The sequence below is a fragment of the Pyxicephalus adspersus genome, chromosome 2 (genome assembly GCF_032062135.1).
Source record: "Pyxicephalus adspersus chromosome 2, UCB_Pads_2.0, whole genome shotgun sequence".
In the NCBI taxonomy this organism is placed as follows: domain Eukaryota; kingdom Metazoa; phylum Chordata; class Amphibia; order Anura; family Pyxicephalidae; genus Pyxicephalus; species Pyxicephalus adspersus.
Window position 1 is genome coordinate 132,998,100 of NC_092859.1, and position 21,548 is coordinate 133,019,647.

The 21,548-nt window shown below is 38.8% G+C and overlaps 1 protein-coding gene across 2 annotated transcripts; it reads right to left on the reverse strand.

Annotated features, from left to right (window-relative positions):
- Nucleotides 1-640: 640 nt before the first annotated feature.
- On the reverse strand, nt 641-20,271 carry LOC140324511 (lamin-B3-like). 2 transcript variants are annotated; one of them, XM_072402450.1, is made up of 12 exons: nt 19,755-20,271; nt 17,982-18,138; nt 16,786-16,911; nt 16,108-16,278; nt 10,776-10,901; nt 9,662-9,882; nt 8,658-8,877; nt 7,943-8,050; nt 5,567-5,686; nt 2,912-3,007; nt 2,759-2,812; nt 641-1,096 (listed from the first exon to the last, which is right to left on the reverse strand). In XM_072402450.1, exons 1-11 carry the CDS (start codon nt 20,111-20,113, stop codon nt 2,774-2,776), a joined length of 1,743 nt encoding a protein of 580 aa, XP_072258551.1. In that variant the 5' UTR covers nt 20,114-20,271; the 3' UTR covers nt 641-1,096; nt 2,759-2,773. The 2 variants fall into 2 exon arrangements, with proteins under 2 accessions (XP_072258551.1, XP_072258552.1); XM_072402451.1 differs by lacking the exon at nt 2,759-2,812.
- Nucleotides 20,272-21,548: the final 1,277 nt, after the last annotated feature.

Genomic DNA, 21,548 nt, shown 5'->3' on the forward strand with positions numbered 1-21,548 from the left:
AGTATCAACTGGGTTTAGTTCCACTTTAGGGTATTTGGAAAACTGGATTTATAATTAGTTAGTTTACAATTCTCAATCTACTCTAATCCTTATGTTCCTTAAAGTGTTTTCTAGGAGTCCACCCTCCACAGGGACATATGAGGGTCAGAGTCAGTTAAAGTTAGAACCAGGCAATCCTAGTTCCCTAAGGATTCTTTCATCTCCATCCATTCTTGCAGCTATTGAAACTACTCTGACTAAAACAAGAAAAAAAAATCATACTGGATGTGGAAGGAGCAAAACCAGGAATTCTAGTTGTGAGATCTCACAAAGCACAGGGATGACAGCCCATTAGCTATCTAGAATTAAACATAAAAAGCCAAAGTATTCGTTTTTATTGGATTAAGCTTTTAAACCAGACTCAAAGGATGACCAGCTTCGATTATTTCAATCCTGGATCAGAGACATCAGTATAGATCACATTCTGATCTCCTGACTTCTACCACCGAAAAAAAATTAAATTGTGCCATGGAAGGCAACACTACAGATCGGCCATATAGTATAATACCCTGTATCCACCAGTTTACCTTTCAGTAAAGAACACCAAAAAGTGTTTAATTTTAAGCATTTCAGTGTAAAGCAAGGCTCAATTTTCTCTGACTTGAGAAATATTTCCGGTTTTATTTATATTTTACAGCTATAAATAGAAAAAGAAATTATAAAAAGTCAGCCAATATACAGTACTATAAAGGTAATTATTTTCCCCTCAATAGGTTACGAATATGTGCAGCAAAATGTAAGGAATTTATTTAAAAAAAAACAAAAATACAACTATCTCCCAAATCAGTGCAACTTCACTACCTGTGCAAAACTGTGCCAAGTCCCTTTATCTGGAATAAATTAGACACATTTTCCCCAGACTACGCTCCTATGTTCTTCTAGGTGTGATGACAGATCTATGAGCAGCATTATAAAAGGCATCTTGCCAAATGCAAACGCAAGAAAGAAAAAACTGAAGTTAAATTCTCTGCTTGGACTTGAAGAGCAGTTTTCTTGATTTTATACTTCAGTGGCTGGATTACATAACAGAACAGCTTGGATCCCCTGTCTGATGGGCCTAAGGAAAGCAGAAAAGAAGAAAGATCAAAAGAGTAAAAGTAGAAATGTGTTTTTATAACAGAGACCCAGCCTCAAGTCTAGACGATTTCATACAGGCAACGTGTTTTTTGCCAATAATTTCATTTGCATCATATGTCCAGCACACAAAAATAAAATTCTACTCCAATATCTATTAACAGTGCAGAAGGTAATGATTATGTGTAATTACCTAGAGAAAGTTAATTCTTAATATTCTTCCCACTCACAGACTTAGTTAGGATTTCAGGCCGCCCAGCCAGTGCTGTTACACATCCTAACTTTATGACTCTAACACAAAAAAAAAAAACACACATACCCCAAGTCTACTTCTGATTTAATGTAAAATCCCAAATGACAAAGCGTGAAGGCTACGAAATGTATCCAGGGCTGAACATGAGGCAACTCTGCACAAATGCCATGGATAAGACTGTAGATGCCACGGTCTCAGGTAAGCCCTCCTATCTCCTTACATCTGCCAACAAAATAACACACCAAAACCCGCTATACTCACCTGCCCCCATTCCATCACAGGGTGCTGCCATCTCCTTCCTTCTCTTCCTGAATACAATATTTAGCCATCTTGATTGGGTGGACCAGGATGATTTAATTTAAGTTTGTTCATTCCTGGCACGTACAGGGGTAGCGGAGATTGCTGGCTGTCCTGACAAGCAAAGTGGAGCTGTGCATGTGTAACTGCTTTTCTGACAGTTTTCCTGGAGCGGTCAAGCAGATTATTACAGAAGGGACATCGCCTGTCACTTTCTGCAATAATGCATCAATTATCATGCATATTCAGTGCAAATGTGGCATCAACACAACAAACCGGACACCATGCTGGGGAACAGGAAAAACATTTTAATGACTGACTGACTATTCAGTGCCAAAAATGAACATTTGTAGATTGCATCTTATTAAACAATATTTAATACAAAGTGCTCAAATCAGATAAAACAGTTCCAAAGTATTTGATTCATCAATATAGAGATTGCACTCCATTCAAGATTATTAGCATGCAAGTACCTGAAACTTTGTATGATCCCAGATATACGTTATAATGGGAGAGTTATTAACACCACTCCAGTTTGTTCTCCAGCATGATATTTTTAGTGCAGGGTCCATTTTTGGTATCTATGGTTTAGTGTACAAGACCTACAGATGTAAATTGGTCCATTACATCATCTCCCTGTAACAGTATATTCTCCTAATAGTATACCATGAGAACTGTCTATTAGAGAAATACATCTGGCACAGTGGGTAAAGCTTGTGGAAAAATTGTGTCATCAATGACACTTGTTTATTTCCTCTTTTATTTTAGAGGAATAGCGGAGAACAATCCTGTGCCGCAACCCCATAAATTGAAATAAAACCTATAGGAGTCCTAAAATCACATACACACAGTGAGGGATAGTATGAAAAACATTCCAATGATCAGCAAAAGTGAATAGAACACACATGCACATAGCTAAGACACAAAAGAGTGCAATGCGGCAAAATTAAAGCTTACAGAATCAATGAAAAATAATTAGGTTAAATGAGATGACTGTCAGTATATGGGTGGTTGTTAGGAATATATGTATTGTTTATACAAGTATTATGCACTAGGGGGCAGAATGTACAAAGTGATCCATGCAGGAGGCCTCACCTGCAGGTTCTGCATTCATGACAGTAAGCAACATTTCTTTTTCTTTCGTTTGGGCTAAATCACCAAACAAAAAACAGCAATGTGTGTAAGACATCATACTCAAGTCACTTTACCCAGAAATAATTATCAAATGAAAGCAGATTGCACACTTACCCTGGCACGCAATTCTGATAGCTCCTCTTCCAGAAATTCATCATCAGTCTCTCCCTCCTCTCTCTGTATCCTAAAAAGGGTGCGTTCAGCACACTCCTGGAAGAATTAAAAACAAAAGTGATGAGGTGGAGCAAGGAATATCAGCAATACATACCCTGATCCAACACCCAGTACAATGACCAAATTTCAGCCCTTCTCAGCTCTCCCCTTGGACTATAAAACAACTGTGCTATAGGTAATGGAGATTAGGTGAGAAGGAAATGTTCTGTAGTCCAGCAGAGGAAGACTGGGCAGGATGACATTGCTTAGGATTTCAGTGCAGCAGAGGACTAGAAAGTTGGAGCTTAATGGATTTTTGGTATTTCCCTGTACTTGATGTCTTTAAGGAACAAAATTTAGTAAACATGCAAGTAATGCATCTAGATCAGGGGTCTGCAACCTGCGGCTCTTCAGCCTCCTTGTTGTGGCTCCCTTCGGCTGCCGCTGGGAGATCTGATGGGGGATCCCCTTCCTCCCAAGACACTGCGGAGGAGGGGTATTCCCTATCCGGTGTTCTAATGAAAAAAATCTACCAGTGAAATAAATCTACCATGGGGCGTGTACAAATGGGTGTGTACAAGGACATCCTCCTCCTTTGAACCCCAATTCCTCTGGAATGGGGAGATGTACAAAAGCAAAAATGTAGGTGCAAGTGGGGGACACCTGTGACTAACACCCCATAAAATTTAATTGTTAGGCTATCATCAGAACATAAAGAACTCTGCCCATCAAAAAAATCTACCGTTACACATTGCTGGAGGCACCTGAACCCCAATTTCTCTGGAACAGGAAGGGGGTACAGGTGAACAAAATTAGAGGTGCAAGTGGGGGACACCTGTGGCTAACACCTCCTAAAAACTCCACCCATCAAAAAACCCCTACCCTGTTACACATTGTTGGAGGCTTCTAGCACCTAAATCCCAATTTATCTGGAAACGGGGGTACAGGTGAAAAAAATTTGAGGTGCAAGTACGGGACACCTGTGGCTAACACCTCCTAAAAATTCATAAAAACTCTGCCTATCAAAAAAATCTACCCTGTTACACATTGCTGGAAGCATCTAGCATCTGAACCCCAATTTCTCTGGAACGGGGGGGAGGCGGTACAGGTGACCAAAATAGAGGTGCAAGTGGGGGACACTTATGGCTAACACCACCTACAATTGAATCGCTAAGGCATCGTCAGAAAATAAAGAACTCTGCCCATCAAAATAATCTACCCTGTTACACATTGCTGGAGGCTTCTAGCACCTGAATCCCAACTACTCAAGATTGGGGAGTACAGGTGAACAAAATTAAAGCTGCAAATGAGGGACACCTGTGGCTAACACCCCTTAAAATTTCATCGCTAAGGCATCGTCAGAACATAAAGAACTCTGCCCATAAAAAAAATCTACCCTGTTACGTTAGAAGCCTCCAGCTTCTAATGTAACAGGATGATACGTTAGAAGCTGGAGGCTTCTAGGGGCATAGTTCAGTGTTTAATTTATTTCAAAGTAGGCCTACACATGCACACTTGTTGTAACAGGTAAAATTAAAAAAATATTAAAACTTTTAAAAGTTTATAAACTGTGTTATGTTTTGCGGCTCCAGACTATTTTTCTTTAGTGGAAGAGGAGGCAAAATGGCTCTTTTGATAGTAAAGGTTGCTGACCCCTGCTCTAGAATATTACTTTTTTTTTGAACAGACATACACTTTGGAGAAGTTAAAAAAACTACCATTTTTTTACTCCTTTGTGAATACCATGTGATATAATCTCAATAGCAATATGCAATACAAATATAGATTACAGACTAATGAACAGAGCACTTATTGCAACTGAAATTTAAATTTTGTTAAATGAACCTCAGCTGCTACAGCACCTTAACCGTCAGGAGTACTTAAAGCGGATCAATAACAACATTTAACTTTTAAATAAAAAGGCTGGCTAACCTCTTTATATAATGAAAAACTGTGTTTGTTTTTTTCTTCACCGCCAGAAACCCACAGCCTCCAGGTATTCATACATAACATATGCCAGGAGGCTGTGAGCTGCTCATTCTGCGCATGTCCGATCTCAGAGATGCAAAGAAAGAGCTTTTTCTGTGATGTAAACATTTTCAGGAAGGTGTGTTGTCCACTCTTTCAAGATCAGGTGACCTAAGAACCTGAATGATAATGACAGCTTCCTCCGTCCAGTTCATGCCAAAAAAAAGAAGGGACGGCGTGGGTGCTACTGGACTCTGTTTGCAGGGGGGTTGCCGCTTTTACACCAATAAAAAGTGGTTTTTTTTTTTTACTGGAAGTTCTGCTTTCAAGCAAATGCAGACCTTTATAAAAGTAAAATATATAAAAGGGGAAAAATCTTTTATCTAGCCTCCCTCCATCATTGCATTATCTATGACCACCGATGTGTTGCACTGCATTGGAAAACCTCCAACAGCAACAATTGAATGTGAAACAATGTGAATCCAATGAAAGCACAGCAGCTAATGTCCTTCTGGGTATTTCTGAACAAAAAAATCTGAACTTTCTACATAAAACTGCATTGTTGGCAAAACGTAAGCAGAACCATATGCAATAATAAATGCCAAAGAGATGCCATATCCAATATTAAATGTAGAAAATACATCTCACCTCTCCAGTAGAATCTAGTAGAGTTACTTTGACATCGCCCTCTGATCCCCAAGACTTCTGGGATTTCCACACCAGGTCAGTGGGAGGACTGTGTACGGCTCCAGCTCCAGCAGCCCATATCTGTTATATTAACAGGATACATAAGTGTAGAACATAGAATGTTTGCATTTAACAAAAACACATTCTGTACAGAATACATTGAACAGTAAAATTGAAAAAAATTATATTCTTTTAACAGTGTTAGACAAAACAGACCACAATTGGTAACCATTACAGAGTGTGATTGTAAATTAAATAATTGACAATTAAAAGATAGAAAATGAAATGTTTTTAAAGTCTGCTTGCTGTAACATAAGCTACAGAGTATACATAGCCTGCAATTAAAGACTCCACTGATTTGTGTACAGAGGTAAACACTATCTCAAACAGTCCAGTATTTTTTTTATTGTAAAAACACAATTACTTTGCTAAAATGAATAAAAGTCCTGAAAGATATAAAGAGAAAATAAGCCAATGCCAACTTTTTTATTGAATTGAGGGACACAGTCTTAAACCTTCAAGTTATACCTCTGCCTAAAGGAAGTTTGGCCAGGGCAAAATATCCTCCTACTACCAGCTTGCCTCAGTTCTAACAGAAAAGCAATACCAAGAGCATGATGATAAACACAAAATGCAGAGGGCAATCCAACTAAGCGGTGGGCAAACAACCAGTAACAGACCCAATGTAAGCTGGCATCAATGTTCATCTGAGGGAACTTTGGAGAATGTATAAACAGAGGAGGGGGCGTCAGCCTGGCATATTTGAGAAACAAAAAAGGCCCAATGATGAAAATCCAAGAGATTTTCTTTTCCCCAGTGGAGTGGGAGAACCTGATCTCATAAGCCTGAATGATGGTCTGTCTCAACCATCTAAAGATGCTGCAACAAGAAACCAGGGCACCTTTCCTAAGCTGATTCAGACAAAAAGGGAAACCATATTCCTAAAAGAAGCAGTAGCTGAAAAATAGGTCTTGTGCAGGCAAACTGCATCCAAACCAAACAAGGCAATTTTCTTCTGATAACCATGAACAAGACATGTTGACAAAAAAAAAAAAAAATTACAAAAAGTGATCAGTTCTGAGTTTCAAGACCACTTTGCCCTTATTTAAGGCTAAAATGTGTTCCTAGCAGGATAAAAAAAAAAGCAGCTCAATAACTTGCCATAAAAAGTACAACTTTGTGCATCAAAGTGGAATATCTCTAACTAATGGATTAAAATCCCACACAGAGAAATGGGATTGGATGGGATGACCACATGAGAGACCCAACAATAATAACAGAGATAAGATCATTTCCCTTAATCTTTTCAAACATGGATCAAATGCTTGAAGTAGCATTCTTGACGATAGTAATCGGAGTCCGTCCAAAGAGACATTAACCACTTTTCCATATAAAAAAACAAAATCCAGGGGGATGTCAAACAGGTCACCACACACAACCCATTAGGGCTTTTCCAGTCTTCCTAAAGAAATGACTAAAAGAGTGGATGCAGAAAAAAAAAAAAGTTTTAGGAGTTCAGTAAGAACCAATGCCAGAAAATTGGAACAGGCTACAGGCTGATCCTCTAGTTTTAGAGTGGGGTTCGCTGTAGCTGAAATTGTCTCCTTTTAGTTGGAAGTAGTATCAGGTCTGAGTAGAAGTGGTACAGAGATATTAATACTTCTGTAATGGTTTATCCGGCATAAATCTTTGCAAAAGTGACAGCAATGGGAAACTGCTAAAAGTAAAGAAGACAGAGTGTGTGTACATGCAACACCATCAGAATTACACTATTTGTCTTACACTATTATGTCCTCCTACTGCAATGCCACCATAAAATGAAGATATTGCTTGTTTGCATATAAATCAGCAGCTCTCAGAGACTAAATTTATATTTCCAGCACAGAGTTAATGCCCATGGAGACCCAATACAGGTTATGACGGATACAGATGCTACTACCGCTGACTTGTTTCTAAAGCAGTGGTCCCCAACCTTTTAGAGCTTGCGGACCACTAAATCTACAGCTGGGCATGCGCGGGGTGCCGTGTGTCACTCAAAGGGAAGGGGAAAAAATCCCCCATAGTGACGTCATGATGCCAAAACCTGCCCCATCCAGATACACAACCCGCCCACCACCGAGCCTGCGATCCATATAGGGTACATGGTCTGTGGCTCCACCACTGGTCTCAGTGCTCTCGCGGCTCAGCTGTCAGACCTGGACCGGCCTCCAAACCGGTTGGGGCCCCCTGTTCCAAAGGAACACTAAATGTAAAATATTTGGCGTTGTTGCATTCTGATTTTCTGTTAAAAAATATCTTTCTTGCAAACACATGATCCCATGGATGTTTAGCACTTACAGTAACATGCTGGCCAGCTTTAAGGATGAATCGCCCGGGAAATTTATAGCTAATCTCAGGCAAACTTCTATGCTGTCTTCTGACTGTCCAGCCACCTAGCTGCTGATCCTGTAAAAAAATAATTCCGTAGTTAATAAAATGATTACAACATGTACAAATATATACCTAATAAAACCTTATATAGCAGAACAAATAATCCCTTGCTGGGGGCAATTTGTACCTCTCAGGTCAGTCTAAATGACAAATATGATCTTTTTGGCTACCTGTAAGGGTGACATTATTCCCAATGCCCAGCAAAGTAAAAGGCATTCTTCCTACTGATAACCTCACTAATATACTATGAGCTGTGAATATAATAACTATAGCAGGGGGTTCCCCGAAGACCTAAAAGTTGTTTCAAAGGGTTCCCCCAAGTTAAAAAGGTTGAGAAACACTGTTAGGGGCTATATTCACAAAGCAAATCCAAATAAATGACAGTTCTTTTTGAGTTGGATCTAACAAGAAATAGAAATTCTAGTCACATAGCCAAAATAAAAGATGGTCTTCTGTGTGACACGGATACCAACTTGAGAGCAGATAAGGTCCAACAACTCCAATTCCAATATCAGTCAAACATTCTGCTGCTCAATAGATTTTACAGAATGGCTTCTGTTTATGACACATTTGTGAACTAGAATCAAATTACTTGGACAATAAAATGAAATATGTAACATACGTCACTTGAATTGTTCTCGAGTCTCATGTACTTCCCCTCAGGATCTATATCCTCTACAGATACTGGTCCTGAAGCATTGGCTTCCTGAATAATTCTGTATGTAGGTCTGCTTGGTGTTCTCTCACTCTCATCCAACTTCCTCTTCTTCCCTCGTACTTGATGGCTTGAGCTGGTTCGAGAGACTGTGCCCCTCTGTGCAGGACTCGGGGATAATTTCAGCCTAAATTGTAGCACCAATAATAAACAGCATAGTTTATTAATGAACCTGCCCCATTACTTGTGCAGCATGCAGTAATGTATTATTTAGCTAACAAAAGATAGACACCAGTGTGTATCTAAAGTGAAATGAAGGAACGGATATTAAACAGCTGCTTATACATGCACAGCAGGAGTCCTGGATGTTTCCCGACTCACTAGGCCTAATTTATTTAAGCTCTCCTAAACTGGAGAACATAAGACTATCTTGGGAGAACATGGGTGATTTAACAAACCTGTAATGGATCTGGTCCTGGATGTAAAACATGTTCCAACTAATAGCAAATGAGTTTAGGGTGAGGAAACCCATTCCAGATCACCCCGATTCACCCATAATAGTCTATCTATCTTCATTTGCCTCTAACAAGTCTTTAAACTGCATATTTACTTGAGCCAGTGGCTCAAGATATTGAAGAGGTTCAAGCATGCCGGCCAGGCAATAAAACAGTTCAGGAAAAGGTCAGATAATATAACAAATATGCATTGGAAAATCCTAATTATCTGTTTTTTTCATTCATTGCATAGAACCAATAGAAAGAAATCATTGTCCTAAACTCCTTAGGCAAACACTTAATAGCCTTTACACAATATTCAAAGTCATTTGCTGCTAGAAGTGGTATAGGTGGTGTTTAAGTACACATAGGGAAAAATACTAATTATGTGAAGTATAAATTCACATTTCTTCATGGATTCCTAAACCAGTTCCCAGCTTACAATATCCTAAACATATTTACCATATATCTTCTCACCTTTGTTCTTCTCCCTCCAGCATTTTCCTGTAGGCATTTATTTCCATATCTAATGCAAGCTTCACATCCAGCAATTGCTCATATTCCTCCAACTGCTCTTGCAATTTGTGCCTCATCTCGGACACCTCTCTGTCCTTCTCCGTCATCTGTCTCCGATGCAGATCGTGTGCACGGTCCAGCAGTTCCTGAAGTTCTCTTACTTTGTTTTCTAGTGCAGAGTTCTGACAAGAAGTTAAAATTAGCATAGTAATATAAATTTATGACTTTCATCTTTAGAAAGTCAGTCTCCCAGTATGTGTAGCGATGAACCGGTAAGCATAACAAGAATAGAAAACTAATCTTGTTCTCCTGACCTGGAGTTCTCATACATGATAGAATTCCACTGCTTTGTTCTGATCTTCAGGCAAACTGTCTTACACCACAGTGTGCTCCGGTACGTTTTGCAATATCATACATGCTGCAGTTTTCCCTGCATTGAATTACAGTTTTCCATCCATGTCAAACAGACACAATGAAAAATTGACACTATAAATAAACACATAAAAAACATGGCAATGTGTGTTGCATGTACAAATCTCTGCATTTAAACTGTACCTTATGTGTATAAAGTCCTTGAAGAGCCCTGAAATATATGTCACAAGCATAGACTGAAATATGTTTTCAAACAAAGTTAAAAACAAAAAAAATCTTGTTAAAATTTGGAACAAAGCAAGGAACATTTTAAAATTACAGTATATTTAATAGTTGCACCATGAAGATAAGGGCTGGAATTGAATTTCCAAATTAGCAGATCTCCATAAATCAGTTTCTGTAATCCATAGGATCTACCCAAAACAAAACAGGTGCACATTATAAAGGGACCCATGTAATGGGTGCACAACATGCAAGTGGTCAACATACTACTTGTCATAGATTTACTCACACTAATTCTCTTTGAACATCGGTGCTTTTTTCCTGACACATAAAATAATTTACATATTCCAATCTCAGTAAATGTAGTAGGAGGTGTGGTATGTGTATTATTCACCCATAATATAATCAATGTCTTCATTTTAATCCATACTAACTCACCACAACCGTTATACTATACTTCATTGAGGAGATAAGGCAGTACCTGTTTCTGATACTGGTTTAGTTGTGAGGCCAACGTATCTATTCTGATTTTTGTAGACATGATCTCTTCCCTGGTTGCACTGGCATAATCACTGTTCTTGGCAGCAGCAAGCTGTGCGTTCTCCAACTTTGAAAAAAACAGAAAAACACAAGCAACAATTATCACTGCAAATCAGAATGTACTTGTAGGTGAAAAAAAGCCTACACAATTTTACACAAATTATAAAGGTCTGAGGCTGCTCTGACCTGCTACATACTTCACACAGCTATAGATCCTGGTATAACAATACAGATTTCAGAAGGACGAGACAAAATTATTAAATAGTGGGCAGTAAAACAAATTACTATACTTTTAAAGTACAGTTATACTCTTTCAAATGGAACTGTGTTGAGATATAGTGTATATTTTTTCCAATTTACATGGAAGCAAGAGATCATACCAGTTTTAAAAGATTAGCAGAAGGTGGTTGACATATTGGTTAGGATTTTCTAAATAAACACCATATACCAGTATGTATTCCTATAAAGAGGTTAAACAAAAACCTGCAAGACTGCAGACCAAAATGGCTAAGAGTTCCATTGCCAAAAAGAAAAGTAAAGGGGCCAGGCTTGCCCTATACCCCTAAGGAAAGCAAGTGTGCAAACTAATATAGTTCAGTTTGATTCCCGCTATTGAGTCAGTATATAACAAACATAAATCAGATTGGGGATAAACCCCTGGATTAAGTCTATTAGGATATACTCCACAAATCAAGCAAGGTATATGTTGGTTCAGTATATAAAAGAAGGGTAGGGTACAGTGGTTGTTTTTAGTTTTAGTCACATCTTTATTATTTCACCTGACATTGGGATGTAGTATACAGCAGCAATGATGTCACATGGGGCTTATATGGTATTGCATTGCTTATATGTGACAACGGACCCATGCACAGGGTAGCCTTAAATGCCCAACAATTTATTTCTAAGGTCTTGAAAATTACCATTTAAATAGTTTATTTCTCAGGACTGAATATTGTAATATGGAAATGTGAACTGTAAATATGTATGTTATCTGTGTATTCAGCTTTACAATTTCTACAAAGATGTATCCAGATGTCCAGACAAAATAAAACATTAAAGGAAACCTCTTTTTAATGAAATATGAAGGATGTCATTTGCTAAACTTCACTTTTGAAAATGCTAGTTGTTGGAATTTATTGACCTTTATTTGATATATACTATTAACTATTAAGTCAGGGACTTGTACAGAGACAGGCAAACAACTAGTAATTTTAGGTTAGCAATAGCAGTTTTCAGTACTACAGTACAATAAAATTAAAAAAAAAACACCATCCATTTTCAGTCACCCTGGAATTGAACAGAAGCAGTTGCCTAATGTTAACTTAATGAGTCTAAAATGTAAAAGCCAAAAAAACAACAAAAAAAAACAAATGGAGCCAGAAAAACCACAGCAATTTCAACTAAAGTATTTAGATTTTTCTGTAGTGATTTATCAACCCAGTGTTTTGTTAGCTTCATTTAATAGAATGAGTGACTAACTTCCTTTAAATTTTAAATAAGTCTAAATACCCAGACAGTGCCTGGTTGTTTATAGTAACTATACTGTAATCTATCAAGCAGAAAAGGGCACTGCCTAATATCGTCACATAAATGCAGATCTCTTCTAGAGCTCTCTGGGAGCCCCATAAAATTAAAGGAGGTCAAAATGAAAATACAGACTAGATGGCCTTCCCTCCAATGTCAATTGATTGGTCAGGTCAAATATTACACTTATGAGCCAATCTGGAAGTACAATTGTTGATTTTCTAGTGGAAGCATATTGCATATTCTAGAACCTTGGTTTGGGATACTTTTCCACTACAGGGACATTTTTAATAAAATTAAACAATTGTTCTGCCAACAGATCTGTACCTGATCTTGCTCTTTCCTCGTTTCAACCTGTTCTGGTACCTTACTTTCTATTACTCTGCTTTGTAACTTTCGATCTTCTTTTGACTGCTCTGTGCCCTTTCTACTTACCATAATAAGGTTTCTATAATACATCTGCAAATATAATTAGGTAATTTTATAATTATTACACTCAACACTTCGGCAATACACCAAAAAAAAATTTTTAGGATACAAATAGTTCATCAACATCAATGAATGTCTGTGAAGGTTCTCATTTATCCAGGTCATGGTATATCTTTTAGTATTTGGGCGCATTCAATTGGAGCTGCTCCAAGTGACTTAGACAAACTACAAAACATAACAAGAAGAAGTCCGGGTGGACTAGCAGTAGGGATTACTACTAAATATAACAAATATGAGCAACTAGTTATTCCGTACAACTCTACACAACTCTATAAAGTAGAGTAACAGCTTACTCTACTGTATCCAACCCTGGAAAAAGGAGAAAAAATATTAAATTGCTTTAAACAACCACTTATTATGTTATCATGATACCACTAAATAATAGATGTCAAGGATTCTGCCATTCAGATGTGGTTTTAAAGATTTCCTGTGCTCACAATTCTCTGCTACTTCATATACCTTTTCTTCCTCAGAAACTTACCTATAGGTTTTATAATACTTCATTATCATCCCTCACATTTAGTAGACTGATATAAAAACAGAACTCAACATGAAACCAGTCCTTATTACAATCTTCCTATACATATGCCTGTCCCTGCTCCATCTTGGGCACCGCCATCTTCTTCTCCTCCTTGATCAACAAGGACAGCCATCGGGCAGGTATGTTTTACTGCAGAAGAGACATCACCTGAGCATTTCTGCAATAAAGACCTGATCGCAAAATTTCTAAGTGGAACTTAGGCATCTATCATGTATTTTATGTCTCAATTTATGCTTCTTAGGTTTAAATTACCTACTCAAGCTTTATTATCTATATAATTATTTTTCATCCCGTGAAACTTTTTGGCTACTTCTTTGACCACCAACGCCGACCAAAGTTACCATTTAATTATCTATTCCTGTGTACCCCATCTTGTAAGTGAAGCCTTAATAGGGCCCGCGCACACACAGAACCACTTCATTTGGCATCATTACATGCAGTTAAGACGAAATACACTACTCACCCTTTATGGCACTTAATACATAATTGTTTTAAATAAATATATATATATATATATATATATGGGATAATATATTCACACTATCATATATTTATTTTATATACTTTCCCCATCATAGGTCCTCTACTTTTTTGGGTGGTTACTCCATACAATTCCCCTCCACAACAGAGGCTTTTGGGTCATTTTCAACGAGTTTGGGACCTTTGTCCCCATATCTGTCATATTAATATACGTGGCATACCTTCAAGGAATATGTTTTTCATTTTTTTTTTTACACCTACTATTACTACTTTCTATTTACTATGATTACCCCAACAACATACCCAACTATAATGCTATGTTTCATCTACTTACATATACTCACATAGGGACTGACATATAACACATTATTGGGTCTTTAATACCCTTTCCAACCTAAATTACCTATCAATAATAAACCAACTACAAATGTATAATATTTATATCACTTCTCATTTATTCACCACTCCTATTTTGGTAGCTATAACACCATTTTGTTGCTCTATTCTAATGGGTATTATTGTTACTGTATTTATTTAACATCTATATATATTGTTTTTTTGTGATCGTTACACTGACATTATGTATTTGATATGAACCTAGATACTGTTGGATAATTGTGTTCAACCTCGCAAAACGTAGTGTCACGTTTTCTTTTAAACAAAATCAATGGTATGTTATATATTCCTGACAGAAGTTTATTGTCTAGTGCCCAAGCTGGGCCGGTTTAAAAATGACCTGGCCATGTTGTTCCAGACAATTGAAATTTTACAAAGATTATTGTTATGTATTTATAAGAACGAATCATTAATAACATGGATCTTTTGCCACAAAAAAACCTTCTCTATGTTGTTTTTCTATTAAGTAGAACTTTAGTTTAGCTTTACAATACTCCCAGAGCCTAGACACACACACACACACCTAATTGCCCCTTCGCTAAAATGACCTCTTCCCTTAGTTTCTTGTGAATAATTTAGTTAAGACTACTGATATAATGTTGTAAACATGTTATACAAGAAACAGCTGGCGTACCAATAAATGCAGTCCAGCATGCAACATAGAATCCACAGAACATAATCCCTCCAATTAAAGGTTTTCCCACACTTATTTTTTTTTTGAAAAAGGTTGTTATAACAGATGTATACCAAATATACAAAATCAACCTGGATTATGAGACTAGACATATAAGCTTAAATAGATGGGGTATGCATTTTCCTGAGAGAAAACCCAGTGATAGCTTAAGGAATTTTAGGATAGCGATCTCCGCATCTCAATATAGGGAGATGACGCTAACGTTTTCTCATGGAGTCTACATTTCTCCTCTTTGTTCTTACTATATGGGCCTTGACTCCTCCCCAAGATGTTTAACGTGTGAAGGAAAAGAAGCTGACTTGTATCACGTTTTGGAACTGTTCCAAAATCAATTTTGGAGGGACGTTGTGATGAATGCCCAGTGCCATCTATTAAATGTCCTACCATTATCTCCTACTTGTGCCATCTTTGGAGAGGCAAGGCTACACTTAAGCTAGGTACACACTTCCAACAATTATCATTAGAAAATGAACGTATACAACCGATCAACAATCATGCGCGAATTTAATTGAACAATCGTATTGTGCACAGTTCTGTACATGCTGTAACGATACGATAGTTGAAATATAATCCACCAATAGTGTATACACGCTAGATACAATCATTTGAACGATGCAGGGAGTGACATGTAAAGGAGAAAGTATATTGCAGAAACATGCACGATCACTGAACAACCGTACACACGATAGATATCGTCGGCCAATCAGATCCGCTGTGACGGTCGTTCATTTCCAACGACAATCCACGTTCCAAAGTAGTCAAAAGTGGAGGGTTTCTTTACAGTCAGGGAATCGTACATTGTTACTTTACCTGTTGCCCTTCAGAAATTAGTTGCCTCATCGTCTGACCAAACCCCACGGTACTTATATAGTTTACTGGCTAATGACCCTCCTGTCTCGTTAACAGTTTTTGATACACATAGTTAATTTCCCCACTAATTTATAATTGAAAACATTTCTGTTTATATGCTGTACTTGTTTTTCCTTATGTTCATGTGTCGTGTCCTTCGTAAAAAAAAAACAAAAAAACAAAAAAAAACAGAAAAGGTAGAAAAGGTGTTCATACAAAGAAAACAACTGCAGCATGCATATTTTATCAGCCCAACAGCTTTTAGCATAGCCTTGCCCATATAATAAGCTGTAAAACCACCTTGGCACAGAATGTTTTCTCCAGCTGCTCCTTGTAGTCCTGGATCTGCTGTTCATGGTCTCGTCTAAGCTCTTGCAGGGCCTCAGCCAACTTGCTTTCAAATTCTATCCTTCGACCAGAATCTATTTCCACAATCCTGGTATCATGTCTTTTCTTCATCTCGTGCAGCTCCTGTAAGATACAAAAAAAACAGGTACAGTGCTTTGTAACTCCATGGTACCCTATTGATTATCTTTCTATACAATGGTCTCTACATAGAAGGTATGTTTTATCTGTTATTACAATGTTTCTATTACCAGGACCAGGTGAAAAGAGATCTGCACATTATCATGTAGATCAAATCAATATGGATGTTCGTCTAACAGCATAAAAACTCAGTGTAAAAGAAATGTTTCTTTATGGAGTGCTTTGGAGAAACGTGTTATATGTTCACAGAAGTTTCATTAAAAGTGATCGATGATCTTAAACTGGAATTGATCTCTGCAAACTTGTGATCAAGTGTAGACCTTTTGTTAAATCACACCTAGAGATTATAGAGTATGAACATTCTAATTTTTTTTAGGTGTCAGTCACTTCCCCCTATGAATGACATAAAAATTTTTACCATATGAAAAATATAAAATGCTACAAATTTAGGATTATAAGTTTTCAACCATTTCCTGCCATATTGTAATGTACCTGACCATGCATATTTTTTTCAAAATCCAACTGCTCCTTGAGGGTTTGCATTTTATTTTCCAGGTCCACTCTCCATAGCATTTCATCATGCAGCTGTTTTGTTGTGTCCCTCAATGAAGACTCAAGCTGTTAAATATAAACAGATGTGAAAGTAAAGAATATGTTATACATTATAGGCAAACATATCAACATACATTATAGGCAAACATATCAACATACACACAAAAGACTTCTGGAAGAAGGTTATTCTAGTAGCAACCAGATCTAATGTTGTATTGCACCTCAAAAATACATTTTTATACCGCAGTAGATGACATGGTGTGTCAAAGGGGGAAGCTAATAAAAAGTACTACGATTTATATTTAGTAGTAATTTTAAAGATCCAATGCACCAATGACTATTATCATGTATCTTATATTTTTTAAGCAGAAGTAAACACACAAAAAACAAAAACAAATCACATTACCATAGCAGTCTGTCCGTTGGGAGGTTTCTTCCATCAGGCCCCGCGTCGTCTTGGTATCCGTCTTTGGGCTCCGTCTTCGGGCTCGAGCATCTTCTTCAGGGTTCTTCTTCCTGCGTTGCCCGATCTGCGCAGGCGCAAGAACCGGTGGCATAGATTGGGAAAAAAATTGCCAGACTCATGTGCTTGCGTGAGATCGTCAATTTTTTTTTTATTGATGGAAGGGCTCCTTCTGCGCATACCCGAGATGTTCGGGCATCCACAGAAGTGGCAGCCAAGAGCCTCCCGGGATGCGTGACGTAGGTATCCCGGGAGGCATTGCACTCCCATTAATTCTTGATTGCCGAGGTAGTGCTGCACCCAAAAAAAAGGATGTTGCACTTAAAAAAACAACAAAATATACTTTAAATAAAAGGGTTGTCTATTCTTTTATGTACAGTAAAAATTCTGAGTTTAGGTATGCTTTTCATTCTATACACCCTTCACATTTAAGTAAATGGTTTGGAGAGCATGGGGTATTTTCCAAACATTTCCTAAAATTTGCATAAATTGTCTGGCTACCTGAGGAACAAATTTGGCAAATGGAGAACCTAAAGTGGTGCCTTTGCAGCTATGACAAAGTTTTAAAGCTATTTAGCTTGTCCCTTCTGTAATTTTATGAACACAATGCCCATATTTCACATTAAGCACAAGATACTAGACAACAAAAAACAGAAAATATAAAACTTCGTACTCCAGCTATTTGTGCCTTCAGGTCGTGGATCTGCTCTTCTAAACCCCTTTTATTACTCAGAGCAGTTGCAAGTTCAGCTTCTTTAGAATTCAGCTTGGCTTCCGCATCTCTCAGCTGGTTCTGTGTAAGGCTTAAATCGGATTCTTTCTTTGTATTTCTGTAACACAATATAAGTCATATTAGACTACAGGTAAACATTACAGTAATCACTGCACAAAGAAACACATTACTGGCGATTATCAATACATAGATAAACATGCAGTGTCACGCAGATCTATGTAAAATCAGAACTTCGCAAACACTCATTCAGAACTTATGGCATAGAAAAAAAAATGGTGTGGACATCTCCGATTCTCTCCTACTGGAAATCATCTGTTTCCTTTTAGGATTAGGAGAATTAGGATTAGGAGAAAGAGAAACAAACATTTGGCTCATACACCACATATTTCAATGGAGACACACGGTGCCGATAACTCTCTAGAAGGCGGCTTTTGTTTTCACTTTGCATAGGCCTGCAGAAGGGAGCACAACATTATTAAACATCTTTCCTTCTCTCATCACTGACAGATGTATGCGAGGATGGAGCAAATTGCCAAAAGTGCTGTGTTGTACACACAGCTGGGCATTGAAGGAAAGTCTTGGTAATGATGGTGCTGTGTGGTTCACTAGAGTGAAATGTTCTTTACATATTATTTAATGATGTGCAGTTGCAGCCCTTAAAAATCTGATTTTTGATATTTGTAAGATTTACAGCATTAAAATGTAATGCAAAATCTATTGGTCCAAATACTTTCACATATTCATTCAGAACCTAATTTCTGCTCCCAATCAAAATTGTATTTTCATTTTTAGTAGAGGTTACAGAGATACATTGCCACATGACTATAAGGTGAAATCCTTACACCAGCATTTATAAGGATGCGTCACACTTCCAGTCCCTTTAAAGAGAAACTCTCATGAACAAGGTCTGTTACTTCCTAGGTCTGCAAACACAAAAATTATTTTTTTTCTTTATATGTGCAGATCTCCTGTGTGATAGTTTTTCTTTTTGCAGGAGATTACTCTAATGAAGACCAGTCACAGCTGATCTCCTTCTATATGTGAGTGGTGACTGGCCTTGTGTCTTCTCTTTTGTAGTACAGTCTGTATCTGGAGGACCTGCTGGGATTCTCCTACAAATCAGCACAGGTAGTGTGCAGCATAGCAACGAGGTCACCGCTACTTTAACAAAATATTATTGGCTTTTGTAAAGGTGTTTTGTCGAGCTAACCTAAAACAAAAAAAAAACCCACAGATGCTCCTTTACCCACTATGCAATGTCATTATAACAAATGTAATCATTTAGATCAGGGTTGTCAAACTCAAATACACTGTGGGCCAAAATGAAAAATTTAAAAGTGTGCAGGGAGAATGGGAGGTGGGGGAGAGAAGCAGTCAGGTGAAGAGAGGGCCAGGTGAGGGGGGTTACAGTTGCATAGAGGGCCAGGTGAGGGGGGTTACAGGTGAATAAAGGGCTAGGTGAGGGGGGTTACAGATGAATAAAGGGCTAGGTGAGGGGGGTTAGAGGTGAAGAGAGGCCCAGGTGAAGGGGGTTAGAGGTGAACATGCATAGAGGGCCAGGTGAGGGGGGGTTACAGGTGAATAGAGGGCCAGGTGTGAGGGGTTACAGGTGAACAGAGGGCCAGGTGTGAGGGGTTACAGGTGAACAGAGGGCCAGGTGAGAGGGGTTACAGGTGAATAGGAGGTCAGTGCCCCCCCCATGTCCCCAGTTACCTGGCATGCAGCTGTCGGTGCTCCTCCCGAATCTTGCCGAGCTCCACCTGTAGCCGGGCCCTCTCGTTGGCCGTGTGGTCCAGCAGTTTGCGGGCATCGGCCAGTTCGGTCTCGTAGAGCAGCCTGAGGTTGGACACCTCTCTGCTGGTCACCTCCTCCTTCTCCTCCAGCTGCAGCTTCAGCAGAGATTTGTCCGCCTCCAGGGACCTCACCCGCTCGATGTAAGCGGCTAGCCGGTCATTCAGGTGCCGCAGCTCTTCCTTCTCTTGCAAGCGGGAGAGCCGAGTCGGGCTGCCCGGGGACGGAATTCTAATGGAGGAAGCCCGGGGGCCGCTTCTAGCAGGAGTGGAGGCGGCCATGTCTGTGTGTGAGGAGCGCGGCCCGAGTGTCCTCCTATAATAGCTCCCCCTGGAAATTCAGGCCGGGCCGCTCATGTACCGGCCTGGGGGGAGGAGGAGGGGGGAGCTCTGTGTGGTACCCGGGTGACCTGTGTTCCGGTACCGAATGTGGCCCACAGATAGCGGGTGTACCGTGCGGTATCATCCGCAACCTTCATACAAATACCGTGTGCAACGTCAGCAATTCCCTATACAATGATATATACATGAAGGGAAGAATATATTCCCCTCATATTGTGTCATTCCATCATACCCCCATGTACAAAGATGACTGGGGAGACCCCAGGGATGTCAGATTGTTTCTGAATTACTGCCCAAATAATGGATAGAAAATTATTATTTTGTTGATCAATATTTTCATCTAATTGAACAAAAACAATGCACGGTGAATGCGTAGCATTGGTGTATTCCAATCCATCATTAAGGCCACATTCACACTGGCAGTGAGGTTATCACTTCCTCAGGGACAGCCCCATACAGAATGAATAGGGGCGATGGTGGGGGGTTCAGTACCATCTAGTGCCAACCTGCAAATCCTGCCCCTTCGTGAACCAGTATTGTGGTGCCCTGGTTGCCTGTGTGGTGAATCTACACTCCAATAATGACAAAGTCAACACAGAATTTTAGACAATTTTGTAAATTTAATAAAAAAAAAACTGAATATCACATTTACAAAAATATTCAGACCTTTTGCAACACGACTTGAAATGTAGCTCAGATGTCTCACATTTCTCTTGATCTTTGCTAGGATGTTGCTGCACCTTGATCGGAGTCACCTGTGGTAAATTGATCAGAATCACCTGTGGTAAATTGATCGAGTCACCTGTGGTAAATTGATTGGAATCACATGTGGTAAATTGATCGCAATCACCTGTGGTAAATTGATCAGGGTCACCTGTGGTAAATTGATTGGAGTCACCTGTGGTAAATTGATCGGAGTCACCTGTGGTAAATTGATCGGAGTCACTTGTGGTAAATTGATCGGAATCACCTGTGGTAAATTGATTCGAATCACCTGTGGTAAATTGATCGGAGTCACCTGTGGTAAATTGATTGGAATCACCTGTGGTAAATTGATCAGAGGCACCTGTGGTAAATTGACCGGAATCACCTGTGGTAAATTGATCGGAGTCACTTGTGGTAAATTGATTGGAATCACCTGTGGTAAATTGATCAGAGTCACCTGTGGTAAATTGATCGGAATCACCTGTGGTAAATTGATCGGAATCACCTGTGGTAAATTGATGGGAGTCACCTGTGGTAAATTGATCTCACCTGTGGTAAATTGATTGGAATCACCTGTGGTAAATTGATCGGAGTAACCTGTGGTAAAGTGATCAAGGTCACCTGTGGTAAAGTGATCAAGGTCACCTGTGGTAAATGAAGCAGATTGTCC